At 40.5% G+C, this 19,802-nt stretch overlaps 1 protein-coding gene and 1 non-coding gene across 19 annotated transcripts in view; one reads left to right on the top strand and one right to left on the bottom strand.

Annotated features, from left to right (window-relative positions):
- Positions 1-19,802, bottom strand: part of LOC115223185 (serine/arginine repetitive matrix protein 2-like) — a 93,517-nt gene that overhangs the window by 5,199 nt on the left and 68,516 nt on the right. For 16 of the 18 annotated variants that reach the window (XM_036512262.1, XM_036512271.1, XM_036512268.1 and 13 more), the window contains one exon: positions 5,610-5,699. The exons of the other annotated variants lie outside the window; for them this stretch is intronic. In XM_036512262.1, coding sequence (XP_036368155.1) covers positions 5,610-5,699 — 90 coding nt within the window. The remainder of the gene's footprint in view (positions 1-5,609; positions 5,700-19,802) is intronic. 18 annotated transcript variants of the gene reach the window in all.
- Positions 3,349-3,421, top strand: Trnas-gga. Its single transcript has one exon. It is a non-coding gene; the product is annotated as a tRNA-Ser (tRNA).

Raw genomic sequence — 19,802 nt, 5'->3', positions numbered from 1 at the left:
TGCTGATATCCAGGAGCTGGAGGTTTTTTGATCACTTCTGTATTCAAAAGTCAACATTGGTGGAATTGGAACTCCAAATGTAATGAATCAGACAAAAAAAAAACAAAAAAAACCACTAAACATTTGTCTCATGCTGATTCTGCCAGCTCACCGTTCCAAATAAATTAATAGATTAACAATATTTTGTTAGTAGTCAAATCTCTACAGAAGTTAGAAAAATAAGAAAAATGGATGTAAAAAAAAAAAAAAAAGGGAAAAGATTGGAATTAACATTAAAAACAAACAATAACAACACAGACAACCACCTATGTATTCAACATCATTATCATCATCATCATCATATTTGTGTGCTGGCCAAGGACACCTGTGGACAAGTTCCAGCCTATTAAGTCCTCATCTGCAGAATACAGACTCGTGTTTACATTTTACCTTTTACTTGTTTCAGTCACGAGACTGCGGCCATGCTGGGGCACTACCTGGAAGAATTTTAGTCAAGCAAATCAATCCCACAACTTAATTTTTGTAAAGCCTGGAATTTACTCTATCATTCTCTTTTATGGGGGACGTAAACAAACCATCACCAGTTGTTAAGTAGTTGTTGGGAACAAATACACACACACACACCTATGTATATATATATATATATATATATATATCTATTCTTTTACTTGTGTTCAGTCATTTCACTGTGGCCATGCTGGAGCAGTGGCTTGAAGGGTTTTAGTCAAACAAATTGACCCTAGGACTAATTCTTAAGCCTAGTACTTATTCTCTTGGTTTCTTTTGCTGAACTGCTAAGCTATGGGGACATAAACACACCAACACCAGTTGTCAACCAGTATGGAGGGGAGGGAGAATGCAGCCACAAAGACACACACACACATAGATATATACATATATACGACAGGCTTATTTCAGTTCCCGTGTACCAAATCCACTCACAAAGCCTTGGTCGGCCCGCGGCTATAGTAGAAGACACTTGCCCAAGGTGCCACACAGTGGGACTGAACCTGTAACCATGTGGTTGGGAAGCAAAAACATTATCAATCGCATATACGTAATGTATGTGGTTTCTTTATTCGGCAAATTCACTGCAGGACAGCATTTAAGGAGACTCCCTAATAACGCTGGGCATTAAAACACCTGAAAACCATAGACCAGGCAAGACAACTTGCCCTGGATTGAATATATATATATGTGTGTGGAGACGCAATGGCCCAGTGGTTAGGGCAGCGGACTCGCGGTCGTAGGATCGCGGTTTCGATTCCCAGACCGGGTGTTGTGAGTGTTTATTGAGCGAAAACACCTAAAAAGCTCCACGAGTCTCCGGTAGGGGGTGGTGATCCCAGCTGTACTCTTTCACCACACTTTCTCACACTCTTCTTCTGTTGGCCTGCTCGCTTAACCAGCGGGGTGGCGTCATTCGAAGGCTAAAACCATGCGAACGCATTGTGACCAGCGATGTGTAACAACATCTGATGGTCTGGTCGGTCAAGTGATCACGTGATATATATATATATATATATATATTATATATATATATATCTATTCTTTTACTTGTGTTCAGTCATTTCACTGTGGCCATGCTGGAGCAGTGGCTTGAAGGGTTTTAGTCAAACAATTGACCCTAGGACTAATTCTTAAGCCTAGTACTTATTCTCTTGGTTTCTTTTGCTGAACTGCTAAGCTATGGGGACATAAACACACCAACACCAGTTGTCAACCAGTATGGAGGGGAGGGAGAATGCAGCCACAAAGACACACACACACATAGATATATACATATATACGACAGGCTTATTTCAGTTCCCGTGTACCAAATCCACTCACAAAGCCTTGGTCGGCCCGCGGCTATAGTAGAAGACACTTGCCCAAGGTGCCACACAGTGGGACTGAACCTGTAACCATGTGGTTGGGAAGCAAAAACATTATCAATCGCATATACGTAATGTATGTGGTTTCTTTATTCGGCAAATTCACTGCAGGACAGCATTTAAGGAGACTCCCTAATAACGCTGGGCATTAAAACAGCTGAAAACCATAGACCAGGCAAGACAACTTGCCCTGGATTGAATATATATATATGTGTGTGGAGACGCAATGGCCCAGTGGTTAGGGCAGCGGACTCGCGGTCGTAGGATCGCGGTTTCGATTCCCAGACCGGGTGTTGTGAGTGTTTATTGAGCGAAAACACCTAAAAAGCTCCACGAGTCTCCGGTAGGGGGTGGTGATCCCAGCTGTACTCTTTCACCACACTTTCTCACACTCTTTCTTCTGTTGGCCTGCTCGCTTAACCAGCGGGGTGGCGTCATTCGAAGGCTAAAACCATGCGAACGCATTGTGACCAGCGATGTGTAACAACATCTGATGGTCTGGTCGGTCAAGTGATCACGTGATATATATATATATATATATATATATATATATATATATATATAATATATATATATATATGATAGGCTTATTTCAGTTTCTATTTACCAAATGCACTCACAAGGCTTTGGTCAGCCTGAGGCTGTAGTAGAGCACACTCGCCCAATGTGCCATACTTACTTGTACCTGTACTTGTGGCGACATTCACCCTGGGCGGGTTGAGTCGGCTTCTTCTGCCACCCTCGAGGCATCTCAAACCATGGCAGTGGAAGAAGTTTCGTGGGAATATGAATTTCACAAGTGGTCCCCAACAAACCCGCATGTAGAGACATCCTGTTTGCCGCAGATTGTCTGCAGATGCAGGGACAGAACGACCAAGGAGCCTCCGGTTGCCGAAACAGACACTCCGAGGATTTTCACCAGAGCCCCGTCTGCCGAGCTGTGGCCCTAATACCACTCGGTGTCAGACCAATCCACCTCGGGTGGCCCTACCAGGAACCAAAGTTCCCAACGGCATAGCTCTGACACTACCCGTTGCCAGTGTCCCCACCACGGTGAGGAGGGGATGGACTTTGGGGGCTGAACACAGAACTATGTTGTGGGGAAGCAAACTTCTTTCGCAGATATTTTTTTTTTTTAGTCACATCATCCTTTTTAACCTTTTAGCACTTAAACCATCCATATCTGGCCCCAATATTCTACTTGTTTTACATTCAAACTGGCCAGATCCTGCCTCTCACACCTATCCTACAATGTCATTCTGAAACTAAACAATCACATCACTGAAACCTCAAAGCTATATGATACGAAGAAATGTGCTTAACATTTAACAGGGTAATCTGAACGTTAAAGCGTTAACCGTTTAGCATTTAAACCGCCTATATCCAGCCCAAACATTCTATTTGTTTCATGTTCAAACTAGCCAGATCCTACCTCTCACACCTACACAATGTCATTCCAAAAGTAATCAATCCAGCCTAAATAGCTCAGTCGGGAGAGCGTTAGACTGGAGATCTAAAGGTCCCTGGTTCGATCCCAGGTTTCGGCATCCAGTGGTTGGCACATTTCTTTTAGGTGCCTGAGTGGCTGTGTGGTAAGTAGCTTGCTTACCAACCACATGGTTCTGGGTTCAGTCCCACTGCGTGGCACCTTGGGCAAGTGTCTTCTACTATAGCCTCAAGCCGACCAAAGCCTTGTGAGTGGATTTGGTAGACGGAAACTGAAAGAAGCCCGTCGAATATATATATATATATGTGTGTGTGTGTGTGTGTGTGTATGTTTGTGTGTGTGTGTGTATATGTTTGTGTGTGTGTGTATATGTTTGTGTGTGTTTGTCCCCCAACATTGCTTGACAACTGATGCTGGTGTGTCCCCCGTAACTTAGCGGTTTGGCAAAAGAGACCGATAGAATAAGTACTAGGCTTACAAAGAATAAGTCCTGGGTTCAATTTGCTCAACTAAAGATGGTGCTCCAGCATGGCCACAGTCACATGACTGAAACAAGTAAAAGAGTAATCCCATAATAGGAATCTCTAAGTTACAAAGTAATGCCTGATTAATTTAAAACAGTTTGGCAAGAGTAATCTGAAAGCTAAAGGGATAATGTCACGGTTCCATGCTTGCATGGGTCGGCTTGAGTTTTATTTGGGGCAGACTTTCTACAGCTGGATGCTCTTCCTGTTGCTAACCCTCACCTGTTTCCAAGCAAGGTAATATTTCTTCCATGGCCTGGTATGTTCTCACAGAATATTAGAAATGAATGACCACCACACAATATCAAGACAAGGAGACACACACACACACACACACACACACACTTCTGATAACATTTGATGACAATAACTACTTCAGTAGCAACAACACAAATATGACTGAAATTAAATCAATAAGAAGCAACTGTAACAACAACTACTACTACTAGCACTTTTACTATTACTACTTTATTTATTTATGCACCCTTTTCAAGCCTAGCCAGGCTCATGGGCCCGGTTTCTATGGCGTATGTGTTCCTCCCAGCTGGACGAGACGCCAGTCCATTGCAGCGTTACTCAAGAAACAGGAAGAAAGAGTGAGAGAAATTTGGGTCGAAAAAGTACAACAGGGGTCGCCACCAACCCCTGCCGAAGCCTCGTGGAGCTTTAGGTGTTTTCGCTCAATAAACACACTCAACGTCCGGTCTGGGAATTGAAACTGCGATCCTCCGACCACGAGTCCGCTGCCCTAACCACTGGGCCATTGCGTCTCCACACTATTACTACTACTACAACTATTTTTATGACTGCTACAACTACTACTGCTATTATTACTGCTACAACTACCACTACATTTACTACTACTTTTACTACTACTACTACTGTAATAACAATGACTACAGCTGTAACAAACAACAACAACAACTGCAATGACAACATCTAATTCCCACCCCTAATTCCCATAACAACTAATACTAGAACAAGGATCTCGAAAGGGAATCCTTATTCGGTCAAATTGGCTGACAAGGAAAGAAAAAGGAAAAAAAACGGAACCAACTAAATTTTATTGCTGCTGCTGATGATGATGATGATGATGAATGAAAAACAATGCCAAAATCAAAGTACTGGAAATGGTGGTGAAAACTGGAAGGGGCCGCAGCCATTGCCACTGTTGTTGTCATCATCATCAACAATTTGAGACAATCAACTGGGGTTTTCATTTCAAAGCAAGAAACAGTTAAAGAATAGGAGAAAGGAAAAGGAAAGGAGTAGAGATGAAAGAATAAAGACTAGAGAGAGAGAGAGAGAGAAAGAGAGAGACAAACAGGCAGGCAGGCAAACAGACAGAGTAAAAGGAAATGGAATAAATAGAAAAAAGAGAGAAAAATGGAGTGACAGAGAGAGAAACAGTGATAGAGAGAAAGAGAGAGAGAGAGAGAAACAGAGTGACAGGAAAAGAGAGAGAGAAAAGCAGAGTGACAGAGAGAGAGAGAGAGAGAAAAAACAGAGTGACAGAGAAAGAGAGAGAGAGAAAAACAGTGATAGAGAGAGAGAGAGAAAGAGTGGCAGAGAGAGAGAAACAGTGATAGAGAGAGAGAGAGAAACAGAGTGAAAGAGAGAGAGAAACAGAGTGAAAGAGAGAGAAAAGCAGAGTGACAGAGAGAGAGAGAGAGAGAGAGAGAGAGAGAGAGAGAGAGAGAAAGACAGAGAGAAAGAGAGAGAGATATGACAACATCACCTCCTCGTCGCCTGTGCATATCTCACCTGAGTGTTTTCCTAGAGCGAGTGTTTAACTGAGGATGTGGACTTTCAAATACCATATCTTGTCCAGATATCCATTCTGGGCTAGCCACTCTGTCAGAGATAATAGAAAGTTTGGTCAATTGGTCAATGGAACTGGGTGGGGAAGGGAGAGGAAGCATCGAGAAAGGGACAGCGGATAGACGGACAGAGAAAGAGGAAAGGACGAGGAGAGAGAGAGAGACAGACAGACAGCATTGAAGACAGAGGAGAGGAAGATATGAAGGAGAGACAAAGAAGAGATAAGAGGATGAGAGAGAGAGAGAAACAGTAGAGAGAAGAAAGAGATAGAAGGTAGAGAGAGGGTGGGAGAGATAGCCAAAGAGACACAGAAATAGAGACATGGAGACTGAGGCATCAAATATATTTATAAAACTTGACTGTGAATCAAATTACAATGCCTGATGAAGTGAATGAACTCTAAATTTACTGAATGAATTGTTTAACCTTTATATGTAATATGAAATAAATGATGTTCATTCACCAACACATATGTAACATAACTGGCCATATCCGGCCAAAAGTATTCTGCCTGTTTTATGTTCAAACTGGCCAGATCTGGTCTCACACCAAACCTACAATATCGTTTTAAAAATTAACAGCTACCTCATCAAAATCTCATAGCTACAAGATAATGCCTGATTAGTTCAAAACAATGTGGATGAAAAAGCATTAATTTTGGTAGAATAATGCAAACACTAAAGGGTTAATTTGACTGCTCTTTTCTTCAATTCAAATTATTGTTATCCACTTTGTGAGGACCATAACAATCATATTTGATATACCTGCCTTCGGTTGGCAAAGTTCTCCTTTAACACTTGACCAATAATTCTTTGGTTAATCAAAAAGTTGTAACTTTTACACTTTGCTAGCCAGGTTTCAGCATGAAGTGCTTTTGAAGAGATTGCCTGGATTTTATTTAACCATCAGTTATTACTATATAGATAAAAAATAAAAAAGAGTAAAGACCCCTTTGGTCATGAAATGGCCATGGGATTGCACTTACAAAGTTCCCCTCCAAGACAAGAATGGGCGAGGTTGTTTATGGAAGACCAGCAGTCACCCATGCATACCTGCTTCCCCCCTCTGCTCCAGTGAAGTTATCGAAGGCAAAGGCTGATACAAATTAAAGAAGGTTTTCACCCACATAAAGTGTTATGAAAAAAGTTTAGTCCATTTTGAACTTTTAAACCCAAACCAAACAATAACAAAGGAGATCTACTGCGAGCAGCTTGAATGGCTTAAGTCAGCACTAGAAAAAAAAACAACCATCTTTGGTTTCAAGACAAAAGGTGTTCTTCCATCAGGATAATGCTCGGCCACATACAGCAAAGATGACATTCCAAAGGCTGGAGCAGTTTGAATGAGAAACGATGCCCCACCCACCATATTCCCCAGACATTGCCCCATCTGATTATCATTTACTGCGCATTCTTCAAAATTATTTGGATGGAAAAAATATGAATTCTGTAGACAAGATCAGAACAGCACTGGAGGAGTATTTTTCATCATGGACAAGTAAATTTTGGAAGAGGAGCCTTTCAAATCTACCAGATAGATGGAAAGGCACTATATAAATGAAGGAGAGTAGATTTTAAATTAAAAAAGAACTTTGTTTATCTTAATTTTGAAAAATAAAAGAAGTATGAAAAACCACATTATTTATGGGATGACCCAAAATATATATACATACATATATGCTAAAATGTCTTATTGACGAATTTCGTTTTTTCACTTTCCTGAAGAGAAGATTGCATTGTTTATACCATTTATTCTTTTGAATAATACATGTGGAATTTTTGAAACGTGTCAAAAGTAAAAATATTATACAAAAAATTCCACGTAAACAAGAAAGTCTCTACCTTTATAAACAAGGAGTTACAACCTCTTGTGAGATTTTTTGCTGCCCTGGTGACTATTTTTTCCATGTTAATGGTTAACAAGGCAAAAATACATTCATCTATTTATATATATATATATATAATTATTGGTCAGCATTTTCTTCATTTCCTTTTTTTTATATATATATATATATATATATATATATTTGCTATTAATGATAGAAACAACCTTTGTAGTGAATATTTACATCCAACTTGGATGTGTTGTTTTAAATGCCATAAGCTGTAGTATTTGTCCTAGGAAGTCATCTTGCATAGGTATCAAGTGCTAAAAAGTAGAGATTATATCAGTAGACGAAACTTTGTCATCACCAGCAAACGGGACTGTTGCATCATTTGATTTCAGTACAATTTGTGCTTCCTAAGCAACAGGTAACTCACCACCAAATCAAATTTCCATCAAACCAGTATAGCTGGTTACAGCACATGGCTCAGTGGTTAGAGTGTCAGGCTCAAAATCATGAGGTAGTGAATTCAATTCCTGGACAGGGTTGTGTGTTGTGTTCTTGAGCAAGACACTTTATTTCACGTTGCTCCAGTTCACTCAGCTGTAGAAATGTGTTGCAACATAACTGGTGCCAAGCTGCATCAGCCTTTGTCTTTCCCTTGGATACCTTGCCTGGTCTTGCATCATGGAGGAGAACTTTCTAGGTGCAGTTCCATAGTCATTCATAATCAAGGGTCTCTACCCTATGTACATATAATGGTGTGGAGAGGAGAAGCTAGTATGCATGAGCGATTGCTGAACTTCCATAAACAACCGTGCATGGGCTTGTGCCCTGGAGGGTAACTTCCTAGGTGCTATCCCATGGTTATTCATGATCGAAGGGGGTCCTTTACTCTTTTAAATAAATAAATATATATATAAATGGATGAATGAATTATCCTTTGTTTACCGTTAACATGGAAAATTCAATAAACAGTTACCAGGGTAGCAAAATTCACGCAAGTAACACGGATGAAGCGACCTATTCAAAGGTAGAAACTCCGGGTTAATGTGTAGTAATTTGTGTAGTATAAGTAAATAAATAGAGTTGAATGAATTATTGATGAGAATTCACATGTTGAAAGCTATTTTGTTGTATTCTGGGAGGTTCATTATGCCAATAATGAAGAGAGACACACACACTGGCTATGTTTCATCAGAGAGGAAGCATGGACATTGAGGACAAACTTATGGAAATACATTGGACTTGCAAAGGCATACTGTTTGACCAATCAATCAATCAATCAATCAATAAGGCTTGTCTTATCAAAGTGTTATGAAGTAGATGTGTACAAAAGAAACTATAAAAAGTACTGTAAAAGAGAATCAGGTTCAGTCCCACTGTGTGGCACCTTGCGCAAGTGTCTTTGCTTACCATTTCAAAAAGCCGAAGTACGTCCCAGTTAAAACTAAAAGACTGAACATTTAAAGCAACGTAAATGGCCATTTTAAAAGAAATATTCTCAATTAGATATCTAATAACCCTCCATTAAAAGATTGTTTGAATACTCTTTTCTCTCTCTCTCTTTTACTTGTTTCAGACATTTGACTGCGGCCATGCTGGAGCACCGCCTTTAGTCGAGCAAATCAACCCCAGGACTTATTCTTTGTAAGCCTAGTACTTATTCTATCGGTCTCTTTTGCCGAACCGCTAAGTTACGGGGACGTAAACACACCAGCATCTGTTGTCAAGCGATGTTGGGGGGACAAACACACACATATATATATATACATATATACAATGGGCTTCTTTCAGTTTCCGTCTACCAAATCCTCTCAAGGCTTTGGTCAGCCCAAGGCTATAGTAGAAGACACTTGCCCAAGGTGCCACACAGTGGGACTGAACCCGGAACCATGTGGTTGGTAAGCAAGCTATATATATATACATACGATGGGCTTCTTTCAGTTTCCGTCTACCAAATGCACTCACAAAGCTTTGGTCGGCCTGAGGCTATAGTAGAAGACACTTGCCCAAAGTGCCACACTGTGGGACTGAACCTGGACCATGTGGTTGGTAAGCAAGCTACTTACCACACAGCCACTCCTGCACCTAAAAGTTTGCTATGTAAAAAGTACCCATCACACACTATAAAGTGGTTGGTGTCAGGAAGCGCATCCAGCCATAGAAACCACATCAAATAAGACTGAAACCTGGTGCAACTCTGCTGCTTGCCAGCTCTGGTCAAACTGTCCAAACCATGCCATTGTGGAAAATGGATGTTAAAGGATGATGATAACAATGGTGATGATGTAACATGAAAAATTTACTGTATTTTCTGACCAAAATTAACAGCCAAAAAAAAAAAAAAAGTAGATAAACTTATAAACAAAAATGACTTTGGAGGACCAAAAGAAATTCCATGTGAAATGCAGCAAGATTTGTAAAGATAGTGATGCTGTTTGAATGTTTACAGAACATCAGTGATTCCCAACCAGGGTCCATATGACCCTTGGGTGGGGTTCTGTATAAGATTTTACTGTTAAAACTTATGTGTAATAAAATGGTTATGCTTCTACAATACACAAAATACAATATCATCATCATCATTTAACGTCCACCTTCCATGCTAGCATGGGTTGGACGATTTTAACTGAGGGCTGGCGAATCAGACGGCCGCACCAGGCTCCAATCTTGATCTGGCAGAGTTTCTACAGCTGGATGCCCTTCCTAACGCCAACCACTCCAAGAGTGTAGTGGGTGCTTTTTATGTGCCACCGGCACGGGGTCAGTCAGGTGGTACTGGCAATGACCTTGCTCAAATCTTTTTACACATGCCACCGGCACAGGTGCCAGTAAGGCGACGTTGGTAAATACAATACACAAAATATTCTAACAATATTTTTAATACAAATCCTAATATTTAATTATAAAAATACAAAAGGATATTTTTAAACATTAGCTAGAGCAGTGGTTCTCAACCGGGGCCCATATGGCCTCTGAGGGTCCATATAAGATTTTGGGGGTCCATGCAACTAAATAGTAAACTGGAGATCCACAAAGGTATTTTAAGGACACACTCGCCAACCAAAAATTAGGTTCAGATGTATGAGGTGGTATCAAAAGGTTCCCACACTTACTCACGCTTAATAAAAAATAAATTATTCACCTAACGTTATTTACATTTGATGGATATTTGTCCTCATATTGTTTGTTGTTGACATGTTTTGGCTGATATACCCTCCAGCCTTCATCAGGTGTCTTGGGGAAATTTCAAACCTGGGTTCTCATTCCTAAGTACCAAAGCCTTGTGAGTGAATTTGGTAGACAAAAACTAAAAAAAGCCCGCCGTATATATGTATATGTGTACATGTGTTCATGTGTCTGTGTTTGTTCCCCAACATCACTTGACAACCGATGCTGGTGTGTTTACGTCCCCATAACTTAGCGGTTCGATGAAAGAGACCGATAGAATAAGTACTAGGCTTACAAAGAATAAGTCCTGGGGGTTGATTTGCTCGACTGAAAGGCGGTGCTCCAGCATGGCCACAGTCAAATGACTGAAACAAGTAAAAGAGAAAGAGTAAAGGGTAACCCCTGCAGCAGAGTAAAATAGGAATCAAAGAGGTTCACAGGCAAAAAATGGTTGAAGACCACAGCACCTCATGTTTACACTACATACTATGTCAACTTGGATGCTGGGGAATACAATACATTACAGGAATAAAAAATATTGGTGCAAAATATCATTCCTATATTAGAAATATTAAATTTCTCAATATCTCGGAGAGATATGAGCGGTGGTGGAGCGATAGAGCGGTTGTATACTGTCAACTTAACATGACAGTCCCATAAAGGGAATCACACCACTGCTATTTAGCCCTAGGAAGCATTGACACTTCCTGTCACATTAAGTTAACGGTATACAAGCGCTCTATCACTCCACCACCACTCATATCTCTCTGAGATATTTAGTAATTTAATATTTCTTATTTTGGTGATCAGTGATTCACTGAAAATATACATATATTTGCGAAGGCTTGGCAAACATCTCAGCTAGCAGGCCTGCCGACGTGTCCAAGATGTGACAAGGAAACTGTCCAGCACGCTATTGTACAATGTCGGGAGCTATCTAGCTTGATAAGTTACGTCGAACACGTGTTGTCGCATTTGGGGTGAGTACAGCTGTCAGCTGAATCTATGATAAAGATGATACCGCCAGCTGGACTCACAGAGGAAAGTAAGGCATGTTTTTACTGTACGGCTGCAATATTGAAAGAGTGCATCTGGAGAACGAGAATGGAAGGTGCAGTGAAAGGGTCTTTCATCTCAGGCCCCGGTTTGCTAACCTACTTCAGATACCATCTGAAGAGCAAGATGGGGCTGGAGAAGAGGACCCTGCCAACAAGAGTATTCAAGAAACGAAGGAAGGATGTGAGGAAAATGGTGGGTGTTAGTAACCCAGCTTAATCATTGAGGAAAGGAAAAGTTCGTTGCTGGGCCTTACAGGCTGCCGGGTGTGACCCATAACGTTTCGTTTGTGTCTTTCTTTGATTTAGTTTCAGTTTAAATCAAAGTTCTATTTAAAGGAAAATTCAAACGATATATAAAATACATATTATTTAAGTAAATTTTTAACATTTATATCATGCGAACTCATGTAACATCTTTGTCTTTTGTTTGTCCTGTATTATCTCATTCTATGTAAGATCACCATGATCATAATAAAGATACACTCAGCTAGCAGGCCTTGCTATCCTAGACTGATGACGAGCGAGACTCAGAAACTAGTCTCTAGATGCAGGATTAGCTGGTGGGGGTGCTTGTCTCCCCTTCACAAATATAAGGACACAGGTAATGTATCAAAGCCGACAGGAAGCGACGATGCTTCCTAGGGCTAAATAGCAGTGGTGTGATTCCCTTTACGGGACTGTCACGTTAAGTTGACAGTATACAACCACTCTATCATTCCTAGTTTTTCGCTAAAAAATTCTTGCTCCTGTTGTTGATACTCGCTAACATTATCCAGCGAAGCATTTGCACCTCACTGGTTTCCTGTCTCTGCATGTCTATGGCATTCAATATTCCTTCATTCTGTTATTTGTTTTGCTCAGTTGACTGCGGCCATGCTGGAGCACCGCCTTTAGTCGAACAAGCCAACCCTCAGTACTTATTCTATCGGTCTCTTTTGCTGAACCGCTAATGTTACAGGAACATAATCACACCAACATCGGTTGTCAAGTGATGGTGACGGTGGTGGGAACAAACACACACACAATATATATATATATATATATATATACGATGGTCTTCGTTCAGTTTCCACATCTACCAAGTCCACTCACAAGGCTTTGGTCAGCCCAAAACTATAGCAGAACACACTTGCTGAAGGTGCCATACAGTGGCACTGAACCTGGAACAATGTGGTTGGGAAGCAAGCTTCTTACCACACAGCGATGCCTGCGCACGCCTGTATTCATATTTACTTACCATGTAACCTAACACTTTTGTACACTAGCAGCAGAAAGTCAGGGCTTTACTCATGCAAGCAGCTCTTGGTTTCCACAAGAAGTAACAGCACTCTCGCCGCCGTTTCCTATTCCACTCTTACTCCGGTTACAGCATTTTCACAACAGCCGTAAATAACTACAGCTAATTAGGACACTTAGGTGACTGAAGTTACCAACTTCAGCCTATCGGTGCCGCAGGCATGGCTGTGTACTTCCCAGTTATTTGGGAAAACTAAATTTTCTTCAAAGCGGTGCCAAAGCATGGGCTGCAGTCTAATGACTGAAACAAGTAAAATAAAAATAAAAAAAGATAATATATAATCATCATCATCATCGTTGAACGTCTGCTTTCCATGCTAGCATGGGTTGGACGGTTCAACCGGGATCTGGGAAGCCAAGAGGCTGCACGAGGCTCCAGTCTGATCTGACAGTGTTTCTACAGCTGGATGCCCTTCCTAATGCCAACCACTCCGTGAGTGTAGTGGGTGCTTTTTACGTGCCACCGGCACGGAAGCTGGTCAAGGTGGTGCTGGCATCGACCACGTACGGATGGTGCTTTTTATGTGCCATCAGCATGGAAGCCAGTCATATATAGGTGCAGGTGTGGATGTGTGGTAAGAAGCTTGCTTCCAAACCACATGGTTCCAGGTTCATAGCATCTTGGGCAAATGTTTTCAACTATAGCTTCGGGCCAACCAAAGCCTTGTGAGTGGATTTGGTAGACGGAAACAGAAAGAAGCCCACTGTTTATATATATTTCTTTATTGCCCACACGGGGCTATATGTGCATATATCTATGCATTTTCATCTCCCCATTACCACTCGGCAACTGGTGTTGGTGTGTTTATGTCCTCATAACTTAGCAGCACAGCAAAAGAGACTGATACAATAAGTGCCAGGCTTTCAAAAAGTAAGTATTGGGGTTGATACATATGACATAACATTCATCATGGTCGGCAAAAGAGACCGATAGAATAAGTACCAGGCTTCCAAAGAATAAGTCCTGAGGTCCATTTGTTCGAATAAAGGTGGTGCTCCAGCATGGCTGCGGTCTAATGACTGAAACAAGATAGAATACAATAAATACCTACATATATTCTTTACTCTCTTTTACATGTTTCAGTCATTTGACCGCAGCCATGCTGGAGTACCGCCTTTAGTCGAGCAAATGGACTCCAGGACTTATTCTTTGGAAGCCTGGTACTTAATCTATTGGTCTCTTTTGCCGAACCACTAAGCTATGGAGAAGTAAACTCTCCAACATCGGTTGTCAAGCAATGTTGGGGGGACAAATACAGACACACAAACATATATATATATATATATATATATATATATATATATATATATACATACGACGGGCTTCTTTCGGTTTCCGTCTACCAAATCCACTCACAGGGCTTTGGTCGGCCCGAGGCTATAGTAGAAGACACTTGCCCAAGGTGCCACACAATAGGAATGAACCTGGAACTATGTGGTTGGTAAACAAGCTACTTACCACACAGCCACTCCTGCACCTTTATATACATACATACCTATATATATGGTGGCATGTAAAAAGCACCAACCGATCGTGGCCGTTGCCAGCCTCCCCTGGCACCTTTGCTGGTGACACATAAAAAGCACCCACTACACTCACGGAGTGGTTGGCGTTAGGAAGGGCATACAGCTGTAGAAACACTGCCAGATCAGACTGGAGCCTGGTGCAGCCTTCTGGCTTCCCAGACCCCAGTCGAACCGCCCAACCCATGCTAGCATGGAAAGCGGATGTTAAACGATGATGATGATGATGATATATATATATATATATATATATGGTGGAGGCACAATGGCCTAGTGGTTAGAGCAGCGGACTCGTGGTTGTAGGATTGCGGTTTCGATTCCCAGACTGGGCGTTGTGAGTGTTTATTGAGCGAAAACATCTAAAGCTCCACGAGGCTCCAGCAGAGGGTGGTGGCGATCCCTGCTGTACAACTTTCTCTCACTCTTTCTTCTGTTGGCCTGCTCACTTAGCCAGCGGGGTGGCGTCACTTGAAGGCTAAGACAATACGAAGCGCATTGTGACCAGCGATATGTAGCAACATCTGATAGCCTGGTCGGTTACAGTGATATACACACATATATATATAAACACTACTTGCTGCATGGAATGATTATTACCAGTGGAATTATGAATGGTTACAGGTGTGACTATGTGGTTAAGAAGCTCATTTCCCGGTTATGTGGTTTCAGCTTTAGTCCTAGAGCACAGTACCTTGAGCAAGCATCTTTTACAATGGCTTCAGGTAACATGTATCTCATATTTTTGAATGATAGGCAACAAAATGTTAGAAGACTGAGGTAGAGAGAGAAGAGAATAAAACACACACACACACACACAGGTAAAGTAATTTGGAAGGCAGCTTGTCTCCATTACCTGAGCAATTAAATATAGCTTTCAACCACCATGACTACCACCTGTGCTATTTGTTTAACTCCTCTCACTATCTACTCGCCCCCGCCCCACTTTCCCCACCACCTACCTACCTGTTTACTTATATTATCCCTCTCCTCCTCCACCCACCCCCATATTATCACTCCACCCTCACTATTCAATAGAAGCCTACCTTTCTTTCACTGAGCTTAGGTGTGTAGCTTTCTTACATCTCCCTGTTTAATTTATATATATAGGAGTGGCTGTGTGGTAAGTAGCTTGCTAACCAACACATGGTTCCGGGTTCAGTCCCACTGCATGGCACCTTGGGCAAATGTCTTCTACTATAGCCTCGGGCCGACCAAAGCCTTGTGAGTGGATTTGGTAGACGGAAACTTAAAGAAGCCTGTCGTATATATGTATATATATATATATATGTATGTTTGTGTGTCTGTGTTTGTCCCCTCCAACATTGCTTGACAACCGATGCTGATGTGTTTACCTCCCCGTAACTTAGCGGTTTGGCAAAAGAGACCGATATAATAAGTACTAGGCTTACAAAGAATAAGTCCTGGGGTCGATTTGCTCGACCAAAGGCGGTGCTCCAGCATGGCCACAGTCACATGACTGAAACAAGTAAAAGGGTGTATATATATATATATATATATTATATATAAATGTGTGTGTGTACCCATCACACACATACTTGCATACATAGACATATATACATCATTTCATGTGTCTGTATATATATATATATATAGTCTTTTATTTGTTTGTTTGTTCCACTCATTTGATTGCAGCCATGCTGGAGCACCACCATTAGTCGAACAAATCGACCCCAGGACTTATTCTTTGCAAGCCTAGTACTTATTCCATTGGTCTCTTTTGCCGAACTGCTAAGTTAAGGGTATGTAAACACACCAACATTGGTTGTCAAGTGATGGTGGGAGGACAAACACAGACACACAAACATATACATATATACCACAGGCTTCTTTCAGTTTCCATCAACCAAATGGCTTTGGTCAGCCTGTGGCTTAACAGAAGACACTTTCCAAAGGTGCCACGCAGTGGGACTTAACCCGGAACTATGTGATTGGGAAGCAAGCGTCTTACCACACAGCCACTTCTGCACCTACATATACAGGGTGTGTAAGGTATTTGGGGACATACTTTTTTGGAGTCACTCCTGCATTTTTTGCTAACTCTGTATAATCTTTGTTTCAGAAAATACTAATGGCAGACCCTCAGCTTAATCAAGAAACAAAGAGGCATGCTGTTATTGTGGTTTGTGTCACCAGTATCAAAGCATAAAAAGCTTTCTAAACACTCTGAAATCATCAGAACACCTAAATTTATCCAACAAGTTCAACAGACCATTGATTACAATCCCAGAACATCCATGAGGTCAATTACAAAAGATCTCCATGTGTCAGAAGGAACAGTCAGAAACGTTGTCCACAAAGGTATCAGAAAGGTCCATTTGTCAGAAAAAGCAAAAGAAAATCACATCCGATCTAAAAGTCTTGCGCTTTTAACCATTACGGGGATATGGCGTAGTGGTTAAGAGCGTGGGCTACTAACCCCAAGATTCTGAGCTCGATTCCAAGCAGTGACCTGAACAATAATAATAATAATAATATCAAAAAATACCTTAGGCATGAGAACCCAGGTTCGAAATTTCCCCAAGACACCCGAAGAAGGCCGGAGGGTATATCAGCTGAAACGTTGTGTTAACAACAAACAAGATGAGGACAAATATCCATCGAATGTAAATAATGTAAAGAATACTTTGCTTTAACACGAACTCCCTACTAATGCACCCCTAAGAAACCTCTATTATCCCATTTATATTCACATCCTCATACTTTGAAAGTATGGCCCTGGCACAGTGCTACCATCTCTTTCATTCTTGCTCTCTCTCTCTCTCTGACTGGGGTAACCAAGTTTCTCCCCCACAGCGAAACACTTGTTTCTGTCCCTCTTTCATTTTTCTAACCTCTTAACACCAGGCACAAAGCTACAGCCTACAATGTCCCCTCCTTTCTCAAAGGTTCTTTGTCTTGCAAGTTACTTGGTGACCTTGCAAGCGCTGGTGCCATGTAAAAAGCTTTGAGTCCACACTGTAAAGTGGTTGGCATTATGAAGGATATCTAGCTGCAAAATCCATACCAAAGTATACAGTGGAGCTTGGCACAGTCCTAAAAGAGTTCTAAAGAAAAACAAATCTAACAAGACATATATATATAGGTGCAAGTGTGGCTGTTTAGTAAGAAGCTTGCCTTCTAACCATATGGTTCCAAGCTTAATCCCACAGCGTGACACCTTGGGCAGTATCTTCCACTATAGCCTCAGGCCAACCAAAGTAGATTCGGTAGGTAGAGATTGAAAGAACCCCGTTGTATATATATATATATATATATATATATATATTTATGCCATAAGGAAAATTATTAACTGGAACACGGACATACATATATTCTGCTCTGGATCTTAATGTAAGATTTATTAATAATATTATGAATGATAACATTAATTGTATTGACAACGATAATGATACTAACTTTAATGACACTTTTGAAACTATTATGAAGTAATATAATGTACTATTGACTATGTATATTTACATCTAGGTATTAATTTGTGTATGTTTATTATCACAATATTAAGTCGAAAAACTGAGACATTAGGTGTGGAACACATATATATGTTTACTAATTTATATTATTTATTTATATCATTATGTAAATGTATATTTTTTATATGTATAGGAGTGTGAGTATATACACTCATATGTATATATATGTTGTATTGTGGGTACGCACCCACACCCATGTGGGTATATGTGTAGACTGTGTTATATTACATAATCTCCGAAGAGGCCTTGTGATATTTTTGTAAATGTCTCATTTATATCTATATATTGACCAACCATAAAGGGCTAATATTGGTAAAATGAGACATATTTATCTACATGGCCGAAACAGTTGTAAGATCTAATGTATGCTTATATTTATATTTACTTGTATTTATATTCTTTTTTATATATATTCTAATTATTATACAACATTACTCTTTTATGTACATTCCTTTATGTACACTGATTTGTTCTGCCTTTTATATTTAACCCTACAGTCTCTTATGTGGTGGTTTAATAAAGTATGTGATTGAGTATTATCTGGTAATTGATATTTGATTGAGATGTATTTCTCCATTTTCTTATCTTATATATATATATATATATTATATATATATATATATACACACACACACATATATATACATGTATGTATGTGTGTGCTTGTCCCATCACCACTTGACAACTAGTGTTGGTGTGTCTACATCTCTAACTTAGCAGTTTGGCAAAAGAGACTGATAGAAAAAGTACTGAAGGACATGCTCAACTGGTTATTGTCAAAAAAATGACAAGAAAATCTGTGGTATTGAGCACAATATTTGCTGTAGCCCACAAAATCCTTTGTAAATTTCGTCCTGTGTTTTGTCCCTTTATGTTATAATTAATTGTTGTCAGCCCTTGTGGCCAATAAAAGAATTAATTATTATTATTATTATTATCATTATTATGATTATTATTATTATTTATACTAAGGCGATGAACTGGCAGAATCATTATCATGTCGGACAAAATGCTTCTAAGTTCAAATTCCACCAAGGTCAACTTTGCCTTTTATCCTTTTGGGGGTTGATGAAAAAAGTAGCAGTTGACTACTGGGATTGAGGGTGGGGTGGGTCGATATAATCAACTAGCTTCATCCACTAGAAAAATTTCAGGCCTTGTGCCTACAGTAAAAAGAATTATTATTATTATTAAGGTGGTGAGCTGGCAGAATTGTTAGCACACCAGGCAAAATGCTTAGCAGTGCTTCGTCTGTCTTTACACTCCGAGTTCAACTTGGCCTTTCATCCTTTCGGGGTCAATAAATTAAGTACCAGTTGTGTACTGGAGTCGATCTGGCACCCACTCCCCCCAAATTTCGAGCCTTGTGCCTAGAGTAGAAAAGAATCGTTAACATGCCAGGCAAAATGCTGGCGAGCTGGCAGAAACGTTAGCACGCCGGGCGAAATGCGTAGCCGTGTTTCGTCTGCCGTTACGTTCTGAGTTCAAATTTCGCCAAGGTCAACTTTGCCTTTCATCCTCTCAGGGTCGATAAATTAAGTACCAGTTACGCACTGGGATTGATGTAAGCGACTTAATCCGTTTGTCTGTCTTTGTTTGTCCCAACCCCTTGTGGGTAGTAAAGAAATAGGTATTTCGTCTCTCTTTACGTTCTGAATTCAAAATCTGCTGAGGTCGGCTTTGCCTTTCATCCTTTTGGGGTCAATAAATTAAGTACCAGTTACGCACTGGGGTCGATGTAATCAACTTAATCTGTTTGTCTGTCCTT

This window comes from Octopus sinensis, linkage group LG22 (assembly GCF_006345805.1).
Source record: "Octopus sinensis linkage group LG22, ASM634580v1, whole genome shotgun sequence".
Classification (NCBI taxonomy): Eukaryota; Metazoa; Mollusca; class Cephalopoda; order Octopoda; family Octopodidae; genus Octopus; species Octopus sinensis.
Note: the sequence above shows the minus strand (reverse complement) of the source record. Positions and strands in the feature narration are given on the sequence as shown.